The 15,357-nt window shown below is 38.5% G+C and overlaps 1 protein-coding gene across 3 annotated transcripts in view; it reads left to right on the plus strand.

The window, feature by feature from the left end:
• Positions 1 to 15,357, plus strand: part of SLK (STE20 like kinase) — a 49,463-nt gene that overhangs the window by 27,704 nt on the left and 6,402 nt on the right. The window contains exons 7-17 of one of the 3 annotated variants that reach the window (XM_058029666.1): positions 7 to 88; positions 1,064 to 1,192; positions 2,958 to 4,337; positions 5,628 to 5,758; positions 6,033 to 6,156; positions 6,421 to 6,600; positions 9,755 to 9,826; positions 11,660 to 11,789; positions 12,029 to 12,153; positions 13,085 to 13,273; positions 14,383 to 14,508. In XM_058029666.1, coding sequence (XP_057885649.1) covers positions 7 to 88; positions 1,064 to 1,192; positions 2,958 to 4,337; positions 5,628 to 5,758; positions 6,033 to 6,156; positions 6,421 to 6,600; positions 9,755 to 9,826; positions 11,660 to 11,789; positions 12,029 to 12,153; positions 13,085 to 13,273; positions 14,383 to 14,508 — 2,668 coding nt within the window. The remainder of the gene's footprint in view (positions 1 to 6; positions 89 to 1,063; positions 1,193 to 2,957; positions 4,338 to 5,627; positions 5,759 to 6,032; positions 6,157 to 6,420; positions 6,601 to 9,754; positions 9,827 to 11,659; positions 11,790 to 12,028; positions 12,154 to 13,084; positions 13,274 to 14,382; positions 14,509 to 15,357) is intronic. The other 2 variants (XM_058029667.1, XM_058029668.1) reach the window with 2 other exon arrangements.

Here is a 15,357-nt window from a genome sequence, read left to right on the forward strand (position 1 = left end):
GTGTAGGTCATCAGATTTTAAAGATTTTCTGAAGAAATGTTTGGAAAAGAATGTAGATGCAAGGTGGAGTGCAAGCCAACTTCTACAGGTAGGAAGAGTTAATTGTTCAGGACTGTTGTTTAAAGGCAAGCATATTTGGTAATTTTTTTAAGGCAGAGTGCTATTATAGTAACTACTTAAATATTTTCAAATAAGGTCTTTGTCCACAATCTCTTTTTAAAATTGATCCTTATTTGGTAAAATTTGATCAGATGATACTAAGCACAGATCAGGTTATTAGTTGAACATATTTTGCTGTAATAGAACCAATTACTTTGTGTAAGTAACTATACTTGTATACTTACAATGGATGAAGGAGTTGTTAGGTCTGTGGCCAGTTGCTGACAGGTGTTTTAAAAGCTTTAATGCTCAGCCTCCTCTGTAATACTGTCAGTGCAGAACAGCTGAACAGGAATAGATGTGACCAGGTACATTTGATTGTGTTTAACGTCAGCACCCATTTGCTTGATCCACAATCCATCTGGCATATGCTGAATAGATTTAAGTAGCAGGGCCAAGCAGAGAAAGAAGATTCAGATGGTAGGAGAGGAAGAGGTACCTGCTTGTTCCTAAAGAAAAAAGCAGAATTCTAGTTCATGTTAGTAGAAGTTGTTGGAAAGGCAAAGCACATTTTTTTCTAGAAAGTATATTTTCTAGATAAAGCTTGTCAAGAAGTAATTTAACTGTGGAACGGAAATGAAACCTAATTCCAAGAAAAATAACCTTTTTAGAAACCTTTCTACTTCTATTCTTTGGATTGTGAAAAAGGTCAGTATAAATGAATATTTTTATTTTTAGCAAGTTTGTTAGACTACTTATATAGTATATTTGAACACAAATGTTGTGATTTTAAGACTTCTGCTGAAAAAACACACTGGAACAGTTATGTTAATGGTGAATCTTCAAATGTGAGGCAACCAAAGTAACACTTCTTTGAAGTTATATTTCTTTCAGATTATGATTTTCCCACTGTATATTATGAAGCCACCACCTAATATTGTGCTTATTTTTTTGCTTTCACAAGCATCCATTTGTTACTGTTACTTCAAATAAACCAATACGAGAATTGATTGCAGAAGCTAAGGCAGAAGTTACAGAAGAAGTTGAAGATGGTAAAGATGAGGATGAAGAAGAAGAAACAGAAAATTCTCTGGTCAGTTCAAAATTTACTTTTTTTAATATGCTGTGGCAAATTTCCCGTCAGAAATCAGTTTCAATTGTATTAGCCCAACTTTGACATCAAATATTTTAGGAATAACATCATAATCATACTCTAAACTTATTACAAAATAGGTAGCCAGCCATTTAAAAAGTAGCATGTTTGAACTCTTTAAAAACTACTAGTAAATAATAGCTAATAAAGACTAACGTCTTAAATTTTTTACATGTATATGTGCTATTTTAAAAATGGGATCCTGATTTTTGTGTAAATGTTTTTAAATCATAATGACTGGGTGAATGAGGAAATGTGTGTTTGTATTCCATAAAGTGTTTAAAATATTAGGAAGAGTATTTGACTATTATGCTGTAAACTAAGTTTGTGATTTTACAGTGTGGCTATCAAAGATAAGGAAAAACCCACATATTTTATAATCAATGTAGTTCTAAAGATGCTTTAAGATTCTTAGAGTGTGAGTGTGGTTGCTCAGAGGGAAAACTGATGTCCAGGGAGGGGTGCAGGTAGCAGAGTGCCCAGGCTGTGTGCTCCCTGTGCCTCCCTGAGCTGCTGTCCTGCACTGCTGCAGGAGCCAAGAGCTCGAGCAGGTGCCTCCATTCCCCCCTCACCCATCTGCACGTTCCTCACGGCCCCTGGCCTCCTTACTGCCTTCCCAGCCCACCCCCGGGCTCCAAACGTGATCCCCAGCAGCTCCCCTCCTGTGGATGAGCTGCTGAGCCATCCCTCCAGGAGGGCTGGACTGAAGCCCACCCTGGGACTGTAAGGTATCTCACAAGTGGCATTGCAGCAATGTGTGAGGTAGAGCTCTTCACGTTATTTCCTTGGGGTAATTTTAAACACTCCTGGGAGATCAACACTAAACTTCTTGAACAATTACACAAAGAAATATTTTAAATGCAATTTTGACTTAAAAGGAATCGATTTCTGTATGCTTGGGAAATCCTTAAGGTAGGAAATGTACAATCTAACCTGTGCTTGCTGCAACAGCTAGCCTGGGATGTTCCCTATGGCAAATCAAAAGCCTGATCTGCAAATTACAGGGCTCTAGCAGGAGATACAGACAGATATCACAATCACTTTGAAGAGTGAAAGGGCAATTGTGGTTAAAATGATGCTTTATTACTATATTCTTTTGGATGTCTCTATGGAATCTGATAACATTTATTCATATTCTGGCAGCGGCAGTTTCTAGAGTGAGGTAACTGTTTCTGTTCTAGTTCTGTACTGCCACTTAATCAGATCTGCTGGAGGTTTTCACCATTTTAATGGGGTTTCAACATGATTAAAACCAGATGAAAAGTTTTCAGGCATTTTTAGCCAAGAGCACAAAGTAAAGCAGAAGAACTTAATACTGCGTTTTATCAGTGCTGCACTAACCAAAGCTACAGTTGCTTCCTTGCCCAGCTGGCACAAAGTAAAGTCTTTGAAATCCAGCTGTAGCTGAGACTGTTGAGGAGCTGAACTGATTAAAAAAAGGAATGTGAAAAGAAAAAGACCCTTGAAGAGTATAGCTGATGACCATGATCCCTTTCCCTTGATCACAGTGAAACTTTCTGTTCAGAGCCTGTCTGCAGTTCATGCACTTGTTCTGTGATAGTCCAAGGGAAGGACTCTGAAGTTTTCTAACTTGTATAACTGCACGTGAATACAATATTGATCTCTGTTCCCATATTCTCCCATAAAACTGTACTTTGGTTAAGTTACAAAATGACTGAATACTTTTCTTGCTTTAATTTTTTAGCAGTTACCTGCAGAGAAACGTGCATCCTCTGATCTTAGTATTGCCAGCTCTGAAGAGGATAAACTTTCACAGAATGCTTCTGTCCTGGAATCTCTCTCTGAGAAAACAGAAAATAATGCCATTGAGGACAAAACAACTGGAGATGAATCTGAGGACATTAAATTTAGGAAAACAGCTGATAACATACACGATACTCCCATTAGTGATGTGAAAGTGCTGAATGGTTCTTTGCCAACTGGTGAAGATGAGCAAGGAAAAATGGTGCCAGCAGAAAAGAATACAGAAAGCCTGGAAAAAATGCATGAGGATACAGAACCCCAGAAAGGACATAAAGAACTTGATGTGGAAATAAAGAATGAACCTGACTTAATAATAGAGAAAGAAGATTCCATGGCAGATGAACAGATAGAAGATGACAAACTGAAAGTAGTACCTGTAACTGAAGATAGGGTAGAAAGTGAAGAAGGCATTTCTAAGGAAACTGGTGAAAAAGAAGAGAAGGGAATGGATCTCTTGGATGGTGAGGAAGAAAAGGTCCCTGCAGAAAATAGAGATACAGAACAAAAGGAAGATAAAGGTGAAGCTCAGAAAGAGGCAGTAATAGATACCACTACAGAAGCTCTGCCTAATGCTACAGTTAAAGTGTCTGATGAAGAAAAGGATCTAATAAACCATGGAATTGACAATATTAAGGAGATAGGTGCTATTGCTGAAACACCCATCAGTGATGGGGATAAAATACCTGAGCTGGAGGATAAGCCAGTGGAAAGTCAGGCTAAGCAGGTCCATGAGATAATCAGCTCTGAAGAAACTGTATCAGAAAACCAAGATACAGTTGTTGAAGTAGATAAGAAACTGGCAGAAAGTGAAAATGAGGGTATCAGTAATATAAACAGCACAGAGGAAACACAGATCAAAGACTCTGGAAAAGATATCGTAGACCAGAAGGCATTACAGACTAAACCTGAGGATATTCCTGATAAACTGGTGGATAAACTGACTGGTATGGACCAAAATTCAGGAGAGCATGGACCTGAGAATATACAGGAAACCAACATCCAGGTAGACAAAGAACATCCAGCAGTTACCTCAGATGAAATTGTGAAGAATAAGCTTCAAGACACTGTCAGTGAACAAGCTGAGGATTCTGAAGTCACTCCAGTCCCCAGTATTAGTATTAGCACTGAAGAAAATGAGAAGGTCAAAACAGATAATCAAGGCAATACTGAGACTTTACAGCAACTGGAATCGGAGAATTTGAAGGAAAATGATGCAGATTCAGGCACTGGTTCTACAGCTGATAACAGCAGCATTGATTTGAACTTGTCCATTTCTAGTTTCCTTAGTAAAAACAAAGAGACAGGATCAATATCTTTACAGGTAAGTGCAAGGATATATTTTTTAAATATAAAATCTCATGTGAGTGTCACTCATGTGAGTGAAATTATCTCCAAGTGTTGCCTTTGCTACAAAGAAAAATATTGAGGGAGAAACCAGTATGGCACATATATACAAAGCTTTGTAGAAACCAAAGTATTCTAAATTGCACCATACAACAATGTCTGGATTATGTGCAGTTATGCTAATTAGTTTCTTACTGTATTGCATAATAGTATAAGCCATAAAAGGAAGTGTAATAATACTGCACATGAAGATTTGTGAATGGCTGTAGGTCAGAGCTGATACTCAGGAAGACCAGCTAAATGCACAGAATTCTTGTTCAGTGGAAAATCTCTTCAATATCTAATCTTATACTGAACTCCTGCCACTCCCATATTCTGTCTCTCTGTTTGGGACATCCAGGGCAGGCATTCTGCTGGATTTTTTTATTCCAGTCAGTGTTCTCCTGTGGTTGTACTGTGTCCATCCATGCAGTTAGGTCACTATGAATGAGTGTACTCAGAGGAAGCAAATTCCAGACTATGACCTTTATTATTTGAAGTCTTTGTATTAAAATGAATATAGCTATGTTGGGGTAGTAACTGTGTAATGTGAGCTTGAGTGAGGGAAAAAAAAACCTAGAAAGACAACCAAACAAAAGAATCATAAATTGGCATAGCTGTGCTAAACATGAGGGAGTTTGCAGTTCCCCTGACACAATGGAGATGGTGCAGGTTCAGCTGGGGTCCTTCTCTTCTTGCAATGAAACAGCAGCAGCTCTGACAACTGAGACTTCTCTAGTGGTCAGCAAGATCATGATATGATTTTGGCTAATATATATCAATAAAAAAATAAACTCACTTGTTTATGTCCAGAGCAGGAGGAAGTAGGTGAGTAAATTGTTATCCAGTTTCAGAACTGGTTTTAAGAATTAAATACCTGTTGGTGGCTGGGGAAATCATGATCAAAAGCAAACAGTAAATGTATCTGTCTCAACTCTTGAAAATAAAACTGCATCAGTTCTCTTCAGAGTTTCTGGCTTAATTTTTTTTCTTCTGGTACTTGGGATAATCAATAATTGCAGTTTTCCTTCCCTTACTAGAAAGTTTCAGTTTATTGGAAATTTCAAATTTTCACTTGATTAGTGAGGCACCTGGTAAGTGAGAAGGGCTCTTGATTACTGCATAGAAGACATTTCCAGAAGTATTTGATATAATTCAGTATTAAGAAAAAAGGGAAAAAGAATATAACCTAAATAAATACATAACAACTTACCAATGCTTAATTTAGGAAACTAGAAGGCAGAAGAAAACGTTAAAGAAAACTCGGAAGTTTGTTGTTGATGGAGTAGAAGTGAGTGTAACCACGTCAAAAATAGTTACTGAAAATGATTCAAAAAGTGAAGAAATGCGATTTCTACGGTAAGTGTTTCTAAAAGTCAAATTTTCAAGAGGTTAGCAGCTGATATTTTTTTTTCTTTGAATAAAACAAGGGGGCTAATGATCTTATTTCAGTCATATTTGGGGATAAATTTACTTTTTTTTTTGTAGAAGTGAATATAAAATGTTTCTTATTAAGACAATCAGTTCAAAATAGTTTTACTGGGCCCAAGTTGTTAATGATCCTTTTCATCTCTTGTCATTTTGCACTTCTTTTGTTTTCCCCTCAGTATTAAGTGTTCTTTGTCCTTCTTAGGCGTCAAGAGCTCAGAGAGCTGAGACTTCTTCAGAAAGAGGAGCAGAGAGCCCAACAGCAGCTCAGCAATAAGCTTCTGCAGCAGCGAGAGCAGATGTTCAGACGTTTTGAACAGGAAATGACAGTGAGTTTCTGCATTTTGGTGCTCTTAAAATATGACATCTTGATGGAGGAGGCAGAATAGTGCTAAGAGCAATCAGGTGTTTCCTGCCATGATGGCTCTAGCGTAGCCTTTATTCTTAAATAAAGGCAATATCTGCCATTGTGGGGTGCCCAGCTTGTGTGGGGGCTTGCTGCCACAACAATCCATCATGGCCCTTCCTTGCTACAGCACTTCACTTAACAGGACTTAGCTTTCTAAAGAAAAGGTACCAAATAATTTTTACAGAGTAAAAAGCGACAGTATGATCAGGAGATAGAGAACCTGGAGAAGCAGCAGAAGCAGACGATCGAGCGCCTGGAGCAGGAGCACACAAATCGCTTACGGGATGAAGCAAAGCGCATCAAGGCTGAGCAGGAGAAGGAATTGTCCAAATTCCAGAATGTGCTGAAAAACAAAAAAAAAGAGGTAAGAGACGATGCCAATATAGAAAATAAGGAGTATAAGCATAGCAAACAGTTGAGATTAGGTCTCCCAGAAGCCTTGTCAAACTTGTGCTATACTGACTTTTGGAAGTGTCACTACCAGTCAGAATTGTGTTTCTTGTTTGACTGCCTAAAGTGAAATACAAACAGCTGACAGGAAGCTTGAGGTATTGATTTTATCTAGAAAACATCATCAAGTTAGAAGATTTTTGTTTTTCACAGAATATTTAATATTTCCTCTCAAATACTAAATCAAGAAAAAGTATTTTCATAAAGACTATGAAAAAATCCCAGCTATAGTTACTTAGTAAATACTTAATAAATTAGAATTTCGAAGACAATAATTTCAGTTTTGTTTCATTTTTGTTATTTTTTTTAGATTTTTTTAATGAATGTGTGCTGTAATTTTTTTAGAATTTCTTTATATGAATTGACAGCAATAATATGAATTTGGTTTGTTAGTTCAAAAAGGAAAGCCAGGAGAAAGAAGTCTGGATAACCTAAAATCTTTTACAGTTAATTTCATAAATGTCATACTGTTAAGGCAAAAAGACTGACACTGACAACTGGTGCAATAATTTACTTGCATTGGATTAAGAAAAGGTGATATGTTTCCATATGGATTTTGCATCTTAAAAGCTGTTTTATTTCATTTTTGGTTCAATTGCGTAGTGCCCCTTTTTAGATAAACGGCTCTAGTGTTTGCTCTGATAGTTACTAGACTCAGAGATTTCTTTAGAAAGCTGAACTGTCAGTGCTTTTGCATAGAATGATCCTGTAGCACAAATGTGCATTGAAATATAAGTTGTATTTAGTTTGAATTGTATGCCCATATGTAAATAACAATTTTTCTTCTTTTGCGGTACCCTCTTGCATTTTGAGTCTCTCTCTGTTCACTGGTGATTGGGTTCTACATGGGAAAGTGGGGGAATTTGACATATTGCTCTGAGCTAAAAGCAGTTCTTTCATGGACATAGGAATAGCATGTGGTGATTTGGACTCTGTTTTCTGATGATGCTTCCACTATTAAACAAACAGGCATTTGTCTCTGGGTGCATACTTTTGTGTTTAAAGCTTAAAAAGGCGATGTACAGTTTGAAGGAAAATGCAGCTGCTGCTCTAAAACTGTCCATGTTATATTGGAGTGTACAATGCTACATTTTTGTAATTCTGAAAAACAAAACTCATCAGCAAATTAACAGATTAATAGTCACTTGATTTAGCCAGGTTATATTTAGAATCTTTCTGCTAATCTTGTCTAATTCACCGTGTACTGAAACACGTTCCATCCCAGCGTACGTGTCACAAAAAGTTTCCTGACAACACTCTTATTTATTGGTGGGTTTCGCTTTAAATTCTTCAGAACCAAACACAACCAAATAATGTTTTGTTTGCTTGTATGATTATTTTGAAGACATAAGCTGTGTAGATGTCATTTATGGTCAGAGACACTAATAATGGCATCTTGTAAATTCAGGTTAGAGACAGTGTCAGAAATAACTGCGTTTCAATGGAAGTTATTTTAAGCTTCCAACCATTTTTCACAGCTTTATGTGATGTAACATACTCTGTAGTCCTTTTGCCATAGTGATTCAAGAAAATACCACTTTTGCAGGTGGTGGTTTTCTTAACTATTGACTCTTCTGGCAGCTGCATGGAAGCACAAGCGAGGCACTGCCATTTCTGAGAGCACTGGGCAGCATTTGCATGCAAAAAGCGCTGGCACATCCCTCCTCTCTGCACTGCTGGCATGCATAAACCACCTATTGTTCCTTCTCTTTTCATTAAGCTCTTTCACTAAACTAACATCCCTGCCACTGAAGCAATGCATGCTTCCACTACCTCTAGTGCTTGACCTGCATGTCCCTATATTCACAGTAGTGCTTGCTGTGGGTAGACAAAGTGTTCTTTTCGCCACCTTCTGCATGCTTATATACACTGTAGGTTTTATGTGAAGTGGAGAAAGCACCAAAAGAGCTGAGAAAAGAGCTCATGAAACGCAAGAAAGAGGAGCTTGCACAAAGCCAGCATGCTCAGGTAACAATGGCAGCTTCAAGCTACTAAAATACAAAAGGCAGCAGTATTCACACAGCTTGATGTTTTCACCTCTCGTTGTTGTTGAGTGAATATGGAACTTAACTCAAACTAACCCTACAAACTGCTCTTTCTTCAAGTACTCCCATGTCTTAGACTCCCATCTTAGACTTAACTGGGTAGAAATGTGGCAGCGGGTCCAGGTTTGTACTGTCAAGTGTAGGATTTTGTGTGCTCTACTGAAAAAGAATGGTATTTTTCTACAGCACGTTTATTTACAGTGCTTTTATGAGTGGTAAGTACTCCATGGGTCCTTCAAATTTTAAAGGTTATAGTCAGGAGGAAGTTTTGAACTACACAAATGCAGAGGAGGAAAATGTATCTAATATGTAAGCATGAGACATCTTGTTTATAGGAGCAGAACAGATTAGGTAAAATGTTATTTAAATGTCAAAGTGTAGGTGTGTAGAAACTTTACAAAACATCATCTGTGATTTCATGCCTTCAGACTTGCTGCTTTTCTATGACCCAGCTAGAAAGAGGGCTAGTATTTCAGAAAAATACTGGCTTTGTGATGGCCACAGCTTGTACAGAGTGAATTTGAACCACAGCAGTGCAGGTTTGGATTGAGTAACTTAAAGATTAAATGTTTATGTGAGTGACCTAGTATAAAATAATGGCAACTTTATTCCATTATGTGTTTAACTTAAGAGGGGATTTCCCAGGATAGAAGGTGATTGAGTTGCAGCACTTTCCCCATACCAAAGATATATGTCTTTAAACTTTTTAAGGAAACAAAAATCTAATTTTTCATAGTATTTGTAGAGACATGGTTAATTTCCTTTGCTGCTTTCAATTTGCTGAAGAGAGGTGAAAGAAGATTTTAAGTGTGAAATATCCTTACTTGGAATGACAAGTGCTAAACAAGGTGCAGCTGCTTAGTTTTAGAATATCTAGAACTTCCATCAGCATCTACTTGTGTGATTAGCCTTGACATTTCAAATGTTTCTTACTAACGTACAGCAGATCTCATTTCTTCCCTTTTTTAAGAATAGGAATACCTTTCACTATATTATGACACACAATTACATTGTGTCCCACAGGGTGTTGCTCAGGTTATGATTCAGTCTTTTCAGTTGTCTTCATGTACGCTTTTCAACGCACAAATGCAGGATGTAAGTCTTAAAATGCAACACAGTGCAAGTTTATCTTCCTAATTTTCCAGATGTGTGTCTTCTCTTCTCTTTCTGCTCATATGTGCTGATCAATGTCACTGCTGTCTCCAAACTGGTTAGCACCAATTTGGGTAATTGTGCACTATCCATTGTCAAAAGTTCCAAAAGACAGTAGTTACTCAGTCTGAGGGAGACACTGAGGCTTCACACATGCAACATGACACTTGTTCAGCACATGTGAGAAACATTGTGTGACTTGTATTCTGTGTGTGCAGTGAAACCATGTATTTTAAAGATGTTTGAGTTTATTTTAAGATACGGGGCATAACCAAGTGGTACTTTGAAAAAGGTTGGCTGCCTTGCACTGTCTGCCTTGAAACCACCCAACGCATTCTTTAGTAAAGTCGGTGACATTCATTTTATGTGATACTTGAGTAGATGTGAGAAGTGGAAAGGGCAGGGTATTTCCTGAGATTGCCTAGTTTATCTTACAGCACTAGCAGGTATAACTTCATAAGAGTTACTCTGTAGAGAGCAGCAATGATATTTAAATGATTAAATGTGTAAAGCTCAAGCATAATCACTTTTTGACCATGACCATGTTCTACACTAGAACAGCTTTCCCCCACTCCCTGCAGATTAAACACTGTGTTGATTATGTGTCTACACCCTCAGAATATTCAATTTGTAGTAGTCTTTTTAACCTTTTCAGGTATAAAGGGAAAAACCAGGATTTTTTGTCCCTCTATAAATTCGGTTAGGTGTGTCTGACTTAATTTACAGACATCACCTTCCAGTTCTTTTTGTACCCTGAGATCTGTTACTGTCAGCTTAATTCACCTCTGGTTTTTTGTTACCTGTCTCAGTAAGAGACAAGAAAGCCTCATCTATGAATAACTTTATGTAAAGATGAAAACCAGGATTTTTTTTGTCAAAATAAAAGGTACTTTTAATGAACATTAATTCCATTTGTCATGGATTTGAGCAGCCCACCTTAGCTCTGACATTGTTCTTTCTTTTGGCCTTGATATCATGCTATAAGCATCTGGTTCAATTTCTTGTTTTAAGGCAGGTGTGAGTGTGTGTGTGTGTGTATGTGCATGCTTGCATGCTCATAGCTGTGGTTTTTAATGGTTGCAAAGAAGAAAGGCAGCAGTAGGTTGCAGGGCATGGGAGGGGGACTCAGTGCTGTCTGCTTTTCACGATGGGATGTAACAGTGATGCCCCTGGATAATGGGAATATGCAGGTCATAAATCCCTTTGTGAGGAGCCAGCTCAGCTCAGGTGTGAGCAGGTTACACCCCTGCAGAACCATGGGGTGTCTGCACAGTGGTCCTGCAGAACTCCCAGTCTCAACAGCCTGCCCCAAGGACAAGATAAACCACACAGATCTGAAACCCAACTGTGTAAATAAATAGGCTTTAGCTAATCACTCAAAGCAGAATAACCATACATACCTTTATTTTCTTACCTACATGAATAATTAACCTGTTTTAGAATGAGATCAGCTTTATATTGAGTATTGTCTTTGCTAGCTCTGAACGTGCAGCTTGTTCTGAGGAGAGACAAGAGATGGAATGAGTTGCAGATGACTGGCTAGATTGTTACCTTTGGTCTTATTTCTGTATTATTTAAACATGAATATGCTCTTACCTACACTGTACACAGAAAATACAAAAGATGGATAATTTGATAGCCAAGGCACCCTAGCTCAAACTTTCACAGATGTATTTGTGTTCATATATAGCTAATGCTGAGAGGACTGGGAGTTTCATTAACATGTATTATGGTTAGAAGAACCCAATTTAATTTACTTCTATTGGTTTTTACCAGGAGCAGGAGTTTGTGCAGAAACAGCAACAAGAACTGGATGCATCTCTGAAGAAAATAATTCAGCAGCAGAAGACAGAACTGGCCACTATTGAACGAGACTGCCTCAACAACAAACAGCAGCTCATGAGAGGTACCCAGGACTTCCTTGGAAACAGGCACTGGTTTTTAGTAAAACAATGCTCTTTCTTCACTTTATGAAATCAAAAATTTCATGACCTATCTAGAACTGTAACAAAATGCTGTTTCATTTGCCATGAAAGAGCATTGTTTTTAAAATGCATTTTTAGGCCACTTCTGAACATACACTAGGAGGTTGGGAAGTATGGGGTAGGACTGCAATTCCTGAACCAACCTTTCTCTGTTTTCCAGCTCGTGAAGCTGCATTCTGGGAGCTGGAGGAGCGGCACCTACAGGAGAAACACCAGCTCCTCAAGCAACAGCTCAAGGATCAGTACTTCATGCAGAGGCACCAGCTGCTTAAGAGGCATGAAAAAGTTAGTGTTGACTTTGACATTTTCTCTTGTGTATTGTAATATCAATTTTTTTTATCAAGTAATCTTACGATCTTTCCCAGTGTTTGCACAGGCAAGACCCAGATAAGTATTTTGAAGATGTTATATGGTCTGTTGAAATTTAAAAAATCTTACCTTAGTAATATACAGAAGTACAAATTATGATATTTTCCCTTTTGATTCTTAAAAAAAAAACCCACCAACCAACCACAACATCAGTCTTTTTCTATAAAAAATACAAAATTCTGCTTATCCACCAAAACCAATTTTGATTTGTGTTTAAACAAATCTGCTCAGAAGTAAATAATCCTGGAATTAAATGAGCAGAATGAACTGGATTAGCTTCTGGGCAAGTAGCTGACAACTGTCTCTTTATAGCTAAATCCTTATTTTCCACTAGGCATTTTGGTTTTTATAGAATACACAAAAGCAAATAGTTCAATTTCTGAAACTGTAAACCAGGAGAGAGTTGTTTGAGGATCTCTTGGTGATCAGAGCATGAGCAGCCTCCACTGAAGGCTTGTTCTGTCCACACTGATTTGTCCCATGTAGACTGTTGCTTTCCCCAACTTTTTTAAGCAAACTGCCCCCTCCACAGCTGTAGCCCAGAAGTTCAGTTACACAAAAAGGAGTTTCTCCTTTTGAATAACAGGCTTTGTAAAAGGCAGTGCAGGAGTTGAGTAAGCACTGGTAAAATATATGTGTATTTACATTTATTAGAGAATTTTCTTTGGGTTGGGCAAGATCCAGAGCTCTCTGCAAGAAGCCTCTCCTCCCCACTGTTACTCCTGGGGCTGGGAATGGTTTCTGCTGACAGGCACTGAGTCACACCAGAGACTTATTATTGAAAAGAGATGCACACTGTATAACATCACAGCTACTGTGTAATATTTCCACATGGTTAACATTTCAGGAAACAGAACAAATGCAGAGGTATAATCAACGCCTTATAGAGGAGTTAAAGAACAAGCAAACTCAGGAAAGAGCAAGACTGCCTAAAATCCAGCGAAGTGAAGCGAAGACCCGCATGGCCATGTTTAAGAAAAGTTTAAGAATCAATTCATTTGCTTCTCCAGACCAAGATCGTGAAAAAATTAAGCAGGTAATTAATAAATTAATATTTAATAGTTTTAATAGTGTAAATGCTGAATGTGAGGATGAAATAGAGTGCACTCTCATGCGTTCCCACATGGTACCAACTTGGGCTGATGCACTGGATGGGGTTAGAGGAAATCATCCTTCCCTGCTGCTCTGGTGAGCCTCTTCTGAAGTGCTGGGTCCAGCCCTGGGCTTACCAGTAGAAGTCAGACTCAAGTGTCTTGTTACACAAGGAGCCACCTGGGGTACCTGGGATGCTGCAGCCTGGAGGAGAATAGGCTCAGGAGGGTCTTAGCCATGTGTATAAGTACCCAACAGAGGGAGCAAAGAAGGTGGAGCCAGACTTTTCCCAGTGGTGCCCAGTGACAGGGTGAGAGGCAGAAGCCACAACTGAAATACAGAAAATCCAGCTTCAACATGAGAAAATATTTTGTAGTGGGAAGATAGTCAAACACTGGAGCAGGTTGTGCAGAGAGCTTGTAGAGATGCTCAGAACCCAACAGGACACAGTCCTGCACAGCCTCTTCCTGATGACCCTGCTTTAAGTAGGGAGGTTGATCTTTGCAGGTCCCTTCCAACCTCAACTGTTCTGTGAGTCTGTGAAACATTTTTAAGGGTGCTTGATTTTTGTGAGCTTTTGAACTGAAGCTGCAGGTATTCACTCATTCTTTAAAAGGGAATGCTGTGCAGAGGTTGAGAGGTTTGCTTTCCAATGCACCACAGTCACAAATCATGGTTTCATACGGTGAGCACTGGAAGGATGACGAATGTGGAAAATATGGTCTCCTGTAGCTGCTTAACACCAGCCTAAACCAATGCTTGCAGCTGGACTGCTGTGTCACAGCTTCAGAGGGAGGTAATTTCAGGAATCTGGAAGTGAAATGTGCTGCGTTTTAAGGAAAAATCAGAGTGCAGTCAGAGAAATGGAATTAAAACTGTACAGAACTCCCTTTGTAAGAATTTTAAAAAGAAAAAATAGAGAAAATTACTGCTTAAATCTTCTAGAACTGTTCTTCTCAGTATGTGTTCATTCTATTAGATGCAGTTCTTTGACTCATGCAAACGGTTTTATTCAGAGGCACAATATAAATAATGTCTTATTTTTAATTTTAGTTTGCTGTTCAAGAAGAAAAGAGGCAGAAGAATGAGAGACTGGCGCAGCATCAGAAACATGAAAACCAAATGCGGGACCTTCAGTTGCAGTGTGAAGCAAACATCAGGGAACTGCATCAGTTACAGGTTAAAAATAGATGATATTAAATGACCATTCAGTGAGAAGACTTAATACCAGATGCAGGCAAAGCAGAAACACCTTTCCTTAATTTTTACTGTATAGTTTTTTCAGCTTTGTTTTCAAAGGCCTGCAGTGCACTGTTCTGCCCAATTCATATGTTCCCATCAATTTATGAGTAATCATTTTAAATGAAGAAGAGTATGAACCAGAAGCAGATGATCACTTCTGGAATACCTGTCAAGTTCCCAGGGCTATTTTCTATAGGCAGCATTTCCTTTTAACTTGATTTTGCTGGAGTGTCATTAATCAGAACAGAGGTAGGCAGCACCAGGCATTACCCACGAGAAGTTTGCAGCAATACTGCAGGAATAGGAGGTTTTTACCAAGTGCTGCCACTTGCATGTGAGCCTCTGGAAGGTACTTAGAAGGAATTCTCTTCTTGTGATAAGGAGCTCTGATTTGTCTCTTTTGGTATGCATTTTGTTAAAGTTTCTGCTGGATACCAGAGGCCAGATCTCCTTTTCTGTTAAATCAGCTTTTCCCAGTTTCAGGGACACAAGGCAAGTTTTAAAGCATTAAATGATCACCTGCTGATAACCTTTGCTTAGAGAAATCATGCAAGGACCAATGAAGCTCATTCTACTCTATTCACTTTCTTACATCCTGCAAAAACAGTCCCTGGCTGTGCCACTAATATGCCCCAGGAAATCCCCAAGTACTGTGGGAGCCTTGTGAGAGTTTCAGCTGCAGTAAAATACAACAGATTAGGGCTGCTCTGAGCTTCACAAGGAAAACTGCTGCACTCAGGTCTAGTCAAGTGCTTGTTGTTTGTGTTGCTGTGGTTCTGTACTCTG

The sequence above is a fragment of the Melospiza georgiana genome, chromosome 8 (assembly GCF_028018845.1).
Source record: "Melospiza georgiana isolate bMelGeo1 chromosome 8, bMelGeo1.pri, whole genome shotgun sequence".
Lineage (NCBI taxonomy): Eukaryota > Metazoa > Chordata > Aves > Passeriformes > Passerellidae > Melospiza > Melospiza georgiana.